This window comes from Cotesia typhae, unplaced genomic scaffold (assembly GCF_013202065.1).
Source record: "Cotesia typhae breed Kobodo isofemale line unplaced genomic scaffold, CoteBio_Ctyphae contig_26, whole genome shotgun sequence".
NCBI lineage: Eukaryota > Metazoa > Arthropoda > Insecta > Hymenoptera > Braconidae > Cotesia > Cotesia typhae.
In genome coordinates this window covers 1,405,548-1,417,894 of record NW_027423732.1, presented here as the reverse complement: position 1 = coordinate 1,417,894, position 12,347 = coordinate 1,405,548, and the positions used below count along the sequence as shown (strand labels likewise).

At 23.5% G+C, this 12,347-nt stretch overlaps 1 protein-coding gene across 1 annotated transcript; it reads right to left on the bottom strand.

Moving 5' to 3' along the window:
• Nucleotides 1-2,120: 2,120 nt before the first annotated feature.
• Bmm (brummer) lies at nucleotides 2,121-12,291 on the bottom strand. Its single transcript, XM_074240019.1, has 8 exons — nucleotides 11,489-12,291; nucleotides 8,257-8,369; nucleotides 7,443-7,562; nucleotides 6,784-7,056; nucleotides 5,740-6,092; nucleotides 4,765-4,919; nucleotides 4,328-4,624; nucleotides 2,121-3,922 (listed from the first exon to the last, which is right to left on the bottom strand). The coding sequence occupies exons 1-8, from the start codon at nucleotides 11,646-11,648 to the stop codon at nucleotides 3,669-3,671; spliced, it is 1,725 nt and encodes a 574-aa protein (XP_074096120.1). The 5' UTR covers nucleotides 11,649-12,291; the 3' UTR covers nucleotides 2,121-3,668.
• Between the last annotated feature and the right edge of the window lie 56 nt (nucleotides 12,292-12,347).

The window sequence follows — 12,347 nt, the reverse complement described above, 5'->3', positions numbered from 1 at the left end:
TCGAACCACTGACAATGACGTCAACGATTATTAAAGTAATTTTTTTAGTTTTTGTAGTATATTTTCAGAATTAAAATTACGAGCGCTTAAAAATATTAACAAAAATAATGAAGAAATTTTTTTTGTTCAAAATATGGATTTTCACATACCTCGGAATCGTCACCGCAGAATTATCCAACACTACTTACAAATTGAGTCTTGAGCCAAATAGCCCCGATGTTAAATATTTCGCCGAAAGAGCCAGGTACGATCTTGATTTGCGGGGGGAATATAAAACAGTTATAGAAAACTGCATAAAAGTTTGTATGAAGAGTGGAAATTTTTTGTCAATACACCAGCATCCATAAAGCTCAGGTGGAGATTGTTGATGAAGAAAGGCGGTACATTATTTTAGTAGATTATATTATGAGGGTGAAGAAGAAAATTAAATATACTCCGATTTCGAAAGGGGTTATCATAGAGTATAAATGCATTGTATATGTTCACACGGAAGAAAGCAACCCGATACAATTGCAATGTTTCGTTAATGGTTATACATGGGTATGTTTATTTCTTCATTAATTTATATTATTATTTATTATTAGTTTATTTAATATGTGTGTTATGTAAGAAATTATTTTTTAGACAAGTCTGGACCAAAGAAATAATGAAATCTCGTACAATTATTACTACCATGAGTTTCGATAAGATGGCCCACTAGGTAATTAATTTTCTAGAGTAGAAAATTTTTATAAATTTTTTAGAAGAAATAAATAAAAAATTTTACTTAAAATTAACTATAATCCAATTTGACTTATTAATAATCGATAAAAATTTTAATATTTTATAAAAAAAAAGAATATACACATCGTTGATGATACTGCAATACTCCGTAAGTATAAAAATAACAAAAATTAAATTTTGCACCCAAATTATGTAATTTTTTGGTAATCGTAAAAATAAAACTGTTTTTTTTTTTTTTTTTTTTTTTTTTTTTTTTCATTTAAAAATTATTTCATACTTCTGTAATAACAATTCAATCAAAATGAGTACAGAATTTCTTAAAAAAATTACATAAAATTATTTAAAATTTTCAACATTAAGGTAGAACCCTTTCGTAGTCAAAAGTTTATGTTAGAGTGTACGGTACATATTCTTGAGAGTCATTATTGACAAATATAATTACAATGTCTGAAAAAAAATAATTGACAGTATTGTTTTATTTCTTCAGAAAAATTAGTAATTAAATTTTTTGTGTTGATGTATTAACTGATTTAAAATTTTACTATTTTTTATTATTTCATCTGACTATTATTTTTATAACTTATCAAAGATTAATATATATTATTATATTAAAATTGTTAACTTTTTTGAATTTTTAATAAATATAGAAAAATACTTATTTTCATAAAATAATCATTGTTATTTTTTTTTTAAATAAATAAAATTAATAACTATAATATTACACCTGACGTACATTAAACTTTTCAAATTTTTCAGCGCATGCGCGTCTCATACTTTTTTCGCGGCTCACAAAACTTGCGTTGTTGCCATAGCTTTATCAACGTATCCCTTCCTCGGCTAAAGTCTGGTAAATTTTTCATTACTTATTACTAAATATCTCTGAAACTGTATGGTAATTATCAATGAAATTATTTTTAAAAAATTGTTTAGTTGTTAGTTAACGTTACTCTAGTTTTTTAAAAAGATCCTAAGAAAAGTTTCTGAGATATAAAAATGTTTGTAGGTAAACTTTTGGATATCCCGTATACCGTAATGTATAAGAGCGTTCAAAACTCAAACTTTGAAATTAAATATCTCTGAAACTAGATGGTCAAAAATTTTCAAATTGCGCCAATCGATGCAGAATTATATGAATCTGCCAAAATTTTTTAAAAATCCTAAGAAAACGACTCTGGCGAAGGTACTACCTTAAATATATTTACATTTATAAAATATTAAACAGCAAAAAAAAATTTTTTTGCGATATTTTATATTGTTTACATTTCTTCTCGCTCGTATAAAATTATATTTTTAATAGTTACCGGTATTAAAAAATAAAATAACGCGATACTGCAATTTTTAGTTACACAGTATTGCAGTATCACCAACGATATTATAAATAAATAAATTATATATGATTAAACTTAAATACAATCCTTTATTACTGTATAAACCTTTTAACTCATTTATTTATATTGTTTACAGCATTTCTTCCTATTAAATATTGTAACAAATTTTTCTAATTAAAAAAATATCAGAGTAATACAATTATTGTAAATAAATATCAACGTAATTTATATAAAAAAGATTACTTATTTTAGCTTAGAAGCTCCCAAAGCATTGTAATAGATGAATTCATCTTGGTATTCCTTTCAGAGGTTACTATTAATTGTTTAGGTTAGAATATTTAAATTTTTACCATGAAAACAATAATTACGTTAAATTTATCACAAATAATATAAAAATGTAATTAAATTCGTTTTAATTTACAAGCTACTTAATTTTATTTATTCAATTTAATCGAATAATTAGGTTAAGACTCGCATTGTTTGTACCTAACCTTCAAAACTTTTTTCCAATCAAGAAATCATGTATGACAATTTTTTACAAGAAACTAAAAATAAATTTTTATTTGGAATAATTAACTGGAAGGTTCTTATTGTTTATGATTCATTTTTTCATTGAAACAATCTGATATGTTAAGAAGAAAACAATGATTATTTCTTCCTAAATTTTTCAACGATAATTAACATTGTAATTCATCAAAATGGGATCAAGATTTTTTTTATTTTTGAGATTCTTGATAAATTTTGGAAGTAAAATCAAAATCTAATCAAGATTATTAAATTTATAAAATTTTAATTTTACTTTAAACAAATGAACCAAAAAAATTTTTATAAATTCTCCGACATTATTTGAAAAATTGGAAAAGAGTTTGACTAAAAGTCCAGGCAAGATGTATTATTTGTATAATCTACTAATTCTATATAACAAATGATCAATAAAAATTATAAATATTTAATTATTACATAATTACAATTGTAATATTGACTTTGTTATCTGTATTTTAACGATTAATTATGAAGATATTTTTCAAAAAATAAAATGATTGATTAATACTTATTTCTTAAAAAAAAAAAACAAATTTTTTAATTAAATTATCAATTATTTTCGACTCTCCATAAGCTTTATAACGAACCAACAATTCGCTCCGCGAACTAACGCCAAAGTAACATTTCTTCTATATATCATACAATTTAATAATTAAAAACTAGTTTTGTGCTTATTTACCGTAAATATTTCTTCACTCAACAATTCATTACAATTTTCTATCGATAACAAAATCACCTTAATTTAAATTCCATTGAATTGACATAAAATAAGCATAAGCTATTAATGTGTATAATTAAATATAAAACGACTGGTTTTTTGTTCGATTAATTATTAACATTAATATAAATACTGTTAATTTGTTTATCCGTACGCTAAATATTTATGTAGTAAATTAATTCTCAAAATTAGTACCATTTACTCAGGTACATGTTTTAATTATTTTAACTCTTAAAATCCACTAGTAAAACAAAAGATTGAAGTAATTAATCTATTAAATAAAGAAAATTTTAAATCATAAAGAAAAATTATAAAAAGGAAGTAGATTTCAATAACTAAAAATAATAAGTAAATTTTCAAAGACTAGGTTGATCAACTTCCGGTCGACAGTCTGAAGAGAGGTTGGGGATTAAATTAATTTGTTGTGGATTAGCTCTTACTTTGTCAGTTTTATCAATAACCCACTCACTTTCGGGATCTGAAAAGATGTTAGAATCTTCAACAGAACGGTCTGATAATTCGAGACTACCTAGATCGTCTTCGGTCACGTTAATGCCATCTACTATATCAACGTCAGCTGGAACGTCTACATCATTTTTTGCCCCGGTAACTGAAATAAAAAATTCATTTTTGTTAATCATTACTCATTTATGTAATTAAAATAAGGAAAATTTTGTCTTCAAAAATTTATTTGATAAAATTCGTTTTTTAAATTAAATTTTGTATCATTGGAAAGTTCTTGATTTGAATTTAAGCATTTTCAATTTTTCATATTCTTTTTAGTAATAATTAATTTATTACATTTTTCAAAAATTAATTTATATAATTAAAAGACTGAGAAAATTTTTTTAACATTTAAAAAAATTTTTTTACCGCCAAACTTTGTACTGAGTTATTAAAAATATCAAAAAATCATTGAGCCAAAATTTTCCTATTCATAATTCGTAAATCTTAGCAGTCACATAATAGCTGCAGGTTGCTAGTATTTATTTAATAAAATATTTATTTTAACTACCATCGGCAAGTGTATGTTGAGCAATCCAATCAGGTTCATCCCAAGAATCAATGTCGCTAAATTGTACATTGACGTTATTTTTGTCTAAGTTTACATTTGAATTGTACTTTTGATTTTTTAATTCAAATAAATCGGTTATTGCAGTAGTATTTTTATTCTGATTCATGTAATAGTAAGCCATCAGCGCTTCATAGTCAGAAGTTCCTTGTAGAATATTTTCAAAATTGTCACGGTTGTCTACATGCGAATCATGGCGATATGACTTGATTCCATCGATGTTATCTTCATTGTAATTTTCTGTTGAAAATAAATTAATTTTATACAAAACATTTTTTTTTTTTTAAGGAAATTCTTTAAAATTAACGTAATGATTAGCTTATCTTCTTTTACAAAAGAAAAAAAAATTCGATATTTAATTGATACATAAAAATACTTACTTTTGTATTTAGCCAATGCGACTTGGAATCTTATCAAATCAGTTATCGATATAAATTGAATATTTATTGTTGGTAATATTAAATTCAACTGCTTAACTACATCTCTTATTATTCCAACAATATGACTGCTTAATTTCGGTGCCATTGAAATAATTCTGAAATAAAAAATTAATTATTTAAAAATTTTTAGCACTATTTTCAGTTTATAAAAATGTTAATGAAATTTTCTAAAGTTTTATAGAGTTTATATAAAACTTTTATCTTGTCTAAAAATTTATAGAATTTCATAAAATGATTACTGTCGAGTTTAAATAATTTTTTGAATTTTTATGAAATTTAAAGGAACATTCTGGTTTGTGACTTTCACAAAAAAAATTTTTTTTCTATTTTTCAAAAGTAAAAATATTTCAAAATGTGTTAAAATTTTTAAGAGATCGGACTACTGTAACTAGATTATTTTACGATGTTTATGTAGATGTTCGAGTAGAAAAAAAATTAAATTTTTAAAAAAGCTGAAAAAATCTTTGTTTTTCTGCTTAAAGTACATGATATCTCCGGAACTACTGATCCGATCTTAATGAAATTCAAACTACATATTCTTCATGGTAGTAACTATTACATCAGCTCCAACTAAATCAAAATTTTGATTTTTACTATTTTTTTAGGACTAAAAACTGTAAAAGAAAATCTCATTACTTAGTTTTTTTTTTTTTCTAAGTCCGTCAATTTTTTATTTATCAATAAATATTAATCTCCGTAGCTGGTGCAATAACTACTTATATATTTAACGTAAATAACGTTAAATAAAATTTATATTAATATCTATAATAATTTCTGTATAAAAAAATCATGAATATTGGTTTTTTTCGAACGTCGAAACCAGAATGACCCCTTATTGAAAATATTTCTTCCCAAGTTTTTAATGTAATCGATTAATCGCTCTATTAATTACATTAAAAATTGACCAAAACTTACTTATTTATAGTAGCATACATAACATCAACTGGTAATGTGTAAGGAAGACTCAAAACAGACAATAATTTAAAACTTTTCTGTTTAAACAACCAATTAATGATCCCTTTATTCGCCGAATCAATGGCGTCTTGAAGAATAGTCATCACAGTTTCTGGTAAATCAGCCATTAACGCCTCTTGCCGATGGATTTTGCACTCAATACACTCAGGATCGTATTCAGTGTTATCGTCAAGTGTTTCTGATACAACAAACGGTGATTGTATCGCCACGCAACGAGTACAACTTATTAGATTATTGCGATGTAAAAATCTCAATGCATCGTCGAAACCTTGTTGACACATTTTTGATAAAATCTGAAATTTTAAATTAATTAATTTTATTATAAATATTTCTTCATTGTTTTTTATAAATTTAAATCTTATCTATAAATTAAAAAATTAGTTCGACTTTTGATTGCAAATTTTTATCACGTCCTATTTAAAAATCGAACACTAACCTCCTTATCGGTCGTGTAAAAATAATTACAGGTAATTATTTTGAAGCGACACTTGTAGAGCAAAGTTGAAAGGCAAAAAAAAGGTTATTGAACGACTTTTCTTCAGAAAAGAGTTGTAGATCAATTGAGAGCATTTGAAAGTTTAAACTCTCGTTCATAAGGAGGTTAATCACCTTCGTACGTTTTTTTTTTTTTTTTTTTTTTTTTAAAGAAAATGATTATTTTTACAAAAAAGCTTTCATGAAGTTATGAATAAATTTAATGTGTAAAATAATTGATCTAATCTCATTATTTCTTTATAAATAGGTACAATTATGAAATCAAAAGAAAATAAATAATTTTCCATTGTAAGCAATGAATTTACGCATATGCACTATCAACCGACGCAATATAGATTGTTGATTCATCAAAAATTTATCTGTTTTTATTTTTAGAATAATTCAACAAATTTGAGATCGAAGTCAAAAATAAAAACAACATTTGGTTATTTTTAACAATTATTTTCAGTAAAATAATTATTATTAGTAATATAATAAAAAAAAACATACCTCTGGGTTAGGTGGGAATAAAATTCGTGCGAAGCGATAAATATTATCGCGTGACAACTCAATACTCGTATTGGCAACATTTACGTGAAACATTTGTGACGCAAAATCACGAGGACAAATGTCACTTTCGCCACAAAAAGGACTTATTGTTATTGTATTATCGTCTAATGTTGGTAAATTGTCACTAAAACCTCCGTCCATGTAACGGATTCCATGGAAACGTGGGGGTAGTAATCCAGAAAATATTGGTACAAAAGATGTTGCAAGAAGAGCCTGTAAGAACAATCGTGATTCATAAGTTAAATTATCTATAAAATTAAGAGAATAAGGAAAATTTTGTCTCTTGCGTTTTATGTAATTTATTATTTTAATGAGTTTTTTAAATTAAATTTAGTATCTTAGTAAATTAATTTCATCGTGTTAAATTTTTTTTTAATGATATTTTTTTGATGATCAATTTTTTGGAGCAGTTTTGAATAATTTATTGGTTCTATAAATTTGTTCCGTCTAATTTGTTTACTAAATTATTTGTAATTAAAAATATCAAAAAATCACTGGCAAAATTTTCCTATTCATAATTTGCAAACCTTGGCAGTCGTACAGTGACTGCAGGTTGCTAGTTATTTATTAAACAAGCACAAGAAATTAGCTTGAATTACCTGGAATAAATCTTCTCTTGAATTGAACTGTGATACAATAACATTTTGTCCGTCGTAAACTCTCGTTAATGATATATGGAGTTTTCCGTTGACTCTAGTGTGGGCATCTTCCGGTAAATACTGTAAAATAAAAATTAAATTTTAATGAAAATAAAAATTAAATTTTAATAAAAAATAAAAATTAAATTTTAATAAAAAATAAATTTAATTCAAGAAAAAAAATTTCCTTTGTATCAAGTAGATTTCTTGAACAAAAAAAATTTTCTTAATTTAAGTGAATTTTCTTAGTTCAAAATTTCTTCCTTTAAATCCAGTTAATTTTTGCGTAAACATTTACAAGTGGGGTCAATCATTTTAATTTTCATTTTTTTGAACAAAATTTTTATTGGATTTTATTGATTTATTTTTTTTTAAATACATAAAAAAATGTACAATTTAAAAATCATAAATTTAACAAACTATCAAAAAAATTTATAGTTTTTTTTAATTGTTCTTTTTTTTTGTGTACTTTTCAAAAAAAAAAAATTGTTTCAAAAACATCAAAAAAATATAAAATAGAAATTTTATCTGAAAACATGAGAGCCAAAATTTTTTCCAACTTTTGAAGGATAAAAAGCTATTGAAATCTTTATTTTTTTCCTTCACATTTTTTATCATAAATGCGCTTTAAAAACAAGCAGAAAAAAAATTGAAAATTTTCATTTTTCACCTAGTTAAGGTCCAAAACGGGGTTGACCCCACTTGTAAGTAATTACCAATTTTTCTATCATTGAATGATTAAAAATGTATTTATTTATTGAATAAATGAAATTACCTTTTGCAATGATTCTAATAAAATAGCTTGGACATTGAATGTAGGGCTAAACGGTCCTAGTGTCTTTCTTCTTACTTCTTTGCTTACTTTTAATAAATCTCGTGTGAAGAGTCCTGAAACAAGTAAATTTATCATGAATACTTCATTCAAATAGATAATTACAAATAGAAATTAAAATTAAAGGTGAGACATTTTTTCTGAGAAACTTATTTTGAAGGTAATCGGTTGTCTTTAAGTATTTCTTATCTTCTTTTAAAAACTTCATATTCTTCTTTCAATATCTAGATTTTTCAATGAAAATAGTAAAAGTACAAAAATCAGATTTAATTTCTTGAATGAAAAAAATTTTTTAAAATATATTTTTGTTTCTAACTCAAATTTTTTTTTTAGTGTGTACAAAGTTTAAAATCTTTATTTTATATAATTTATTTTACGTTATTTAAGACTTTAAATAATTAAACAATAATATCACAATTTCTATTATTATTTATATTTAAATATTGAACATAAACGGAGTGGATATCAATAATGAATATTTATTAATAAAATATTGACTGATAATTGCAGTATTTTAAATCTTATCAACAGTCTTTTTGTTGTGGATATCAAAAGGTTTTTAACCTTTATCAAATTTAACTGATTATAAATTTGTAACCATTAATAGAATTAAAGAAGAAATAATTAAAATAAACATTTTTATTATTAATTATTTTTTCAATAAATAATAATAATTATTTCCTAGTAATAAAAAAGATAACAAGTTCACTGCCACACTTTGTTAAACGCATTTGCATTTTTTAGTGTAGCTGAAGATAAATAACTTTTAAATAGTGAATATAACACGCGTAATAAAACCTTGAAAAATATTTATTTAGCTATTGTACATGATTCACTATTTTACTGCAATAATGTTTTAAAAATTAAAAGAAAAATAAACAAAAGCTTGACCGAGTTATCAACATCTGCTGCTCGTTCTACTTAACACATTATGATAATTAATTAAATAAAAAATATTATCTAATAGAAATTTATAATAATAATTAATTAAAAAAAAATTATTTAACGGATTTTGTATTATTATTATTATTATTATTATTATTATTATTATTATTATTATTAGTTGTTCTATTTATGATTCAATATTTGTTATTATTTGTTTGTTTATTTTCTTTTTTTTACTTAGAGATAATTGATAATAATGGAGCCTATGTTAAATGTTAATGATGAGTAATAAAGACCAATATAAGTAAAATTATTGATCAATTCTCTTTGTAGGGAAGCTTGAGCTTGATAAATATTGTTTATTTTTGATAAAATAAATTTTTATTTTTATATTATGATAATTAATTGGAGTAGTTTAATAGGATTCATTAATCATTGAACAAAGCAACAGATTTTATTTCTATTGATTGTTAGAAATTTAAAAAAATCATGCTTACATTCATAACTAAAATAATTGCGTGTTAATTTATATGAATGTGAAATTTGGTCTTGAAAACTTGTAGAAAAATAAATTGCGGTATTTATTCGGTTCAATTATACCAGTGATTTAATTTTTGTTTTATAAATTTTATAATTTTCAGTTGATTTATAAATATTTAAATTTATTTTCCAACTTTATATTACTTTATAAGTTTCCTCATACTTAAATTTAAAAATTATATATTGATGTACGCTGCTGATTAGCATTGAACAAATAAATAAATAAATTATGCTTAGTTGATAAGTAAAAAACTAACTGTTTATGTAATTTCTATTATTTTTCTAATTTTTTGTCGATATATAAGTTGTTAATGAATGCCCAAGTTGTGTTTTTTATTGTGAATTTCAAAGTTCATGAATCATTACACTCTGACTGATACTATATCAATTTATTTAATCATTTCATTATTATTTTAATATTTATCTAAAATCATAGAGGAAACATTCATATTTTTTTATTTACTTAACGCTATCTACAACTCAAAATATTTTAATAATGATAGTAATATAAAAGTGTAAAAATTTGCTCGAATATAATTAGATTCCCTACATTGAATATTTTAATTAAGTATAGCTACTATAAAAAATATCTAGTATTACATACAATTATTTATATATTTGTATAATACACAGAAAAAAAAATTTACTTGAATCAAGTAAATAATTTTGAAGAATTTCATCTTGATTTGAATAGAAAAATTCTTAAACTAAGAAATTTTTATTGCTTTATATAAATTTTACTTGATTCAAGAATTTTTCGTTTTGAAGACAATGAAACTCTTCGAAATTATTTTCTTGGTTTAAGAATTTTTCTCTTGATTCAAATTAATTTTTTTTTTCTGTGTACTAATTCTAATATTTTATTTTTTTTTTATCTGTGATAAGAATGGTCTGATAAAAAATATATTTTAGTGTTATTAAGATAAATTTTGTTAAGTTTATAATTATTGAAAAAAAATATAAATGAGAATTGGTCAAGGGCAGCAGATTAGATAGTCTTCGAGAAGTCGAAAGATTTCTAAAAGTTTTTCCTCGAAATTACTAACTTATATTCAATAAATTTTTAAATATTTCAATTTCTTAAAATTTCATTAATTTTTTTTTTTAATTTAAAAATTTCCTTTTTTTTTTTTTTTTTTTTTTTTTTCAAATCAAATGTAAATTTTGTATCAATATTTTTCTCAAATTTTTTAAAGTATTTTTTTTCGCACTGTTTTTTCCCAAATCAATTTAAAAATTGGACTTCACACTATTGGTATTTTTGGTAATTCTAAAAAAATTACAAAAAAAAAAGAATTTTTTTTAAATTTTCATTTATAATCATTTTGAATTTTTAAATGTAAAATTTTTCAATAAAAATTTTTTTAATACTAAATTAGTATTCATAAGAATCCAAAAAATTGACAGATGTCTGTTAAGTTCAGTATCAAAATAAATTTTTCAAGTATATTTTTTCAATTTTGTAATTTTAATACAAAATGTTCAAAAAAAAATTATTAGAACTTGAAAGCTGGATAAAACGCCTGTAAAAAAAAATAAAAATATTTAAAACAAAATAATCTATCTTATAAAAACATTTAAAATAATAAAATGACTAATTACATCCAGGAATTAAAAATAGACATCAGATACCGAGTCGGAGTATCAGTTAATTAATATATGTAGTAACACATAAACAAAGAGTTGAATATAATAAAAGTAATGAAGAAATAAGACAAACAAAATAATTATTATGATATAGTTCACTCACCGAGGGGTAAATCACACAGAAGACAGCACGCAGCAATAGCACCCGCTGATGCACCACTTATTTTGTCCAACAACAAATGCGGCGCGTATTTTTTGAAGCAAACCGCAACTCCAACGTGGTAAATTCCCAAAAATCCACAGCCAGCAAATGAAAAATTCATTTTGCTTTAAATTAATTAAAATAATTTTTTATAAAATTTCACCTGATTTCACTGATTCTAAAGGGCAACATAATCCACAGTCGTTACAATCATTTAATTCGCAATTGTTGTAATAGGATGAGAACGTCACTGTGGCCTTGTCTATTTTGATTTATTATTATTGAATTCAGCTGTACTTAACTAAATTTGATTATCTATAAATCAAATAACTATAGTAATAGTGATAACGATAATAAAGTATAAATTTCAATGTTATTGTTATGTTTTACATGTGATCTAGATCCAGATAATGAAGAACTGTCACTGACAGCAAGCAAAAGTCAACTGACTTGAAAGCACTGAGTACTCTTGGTTAAATAAAATTAATGACTACGTAATTCACTTGATAATTTAAATTAAAAGAAAGAAAAAATGATTACTGATTATCCCAAGGAAAACAACTGGTTATTTTTATTGTGACGTAATTCCATCTATTAAAAATTATTCACACGACGTAGAAATATGTATATGTATGTATAAATATGTTTAGTGTTTTTTTTCTGAGGTTATGGCGCGCGTGTTTCTTGCGCATGCGGGTTTATTATTTTTAAATTTACGCGCTATTTTAAATTGTGTTAAAATAAGTCAATTTTTTTTTGTAGTGAAAAGTTGCTATCTACATTTTGATAATTAATTTTTTTTATATTTTTCAATTAATTA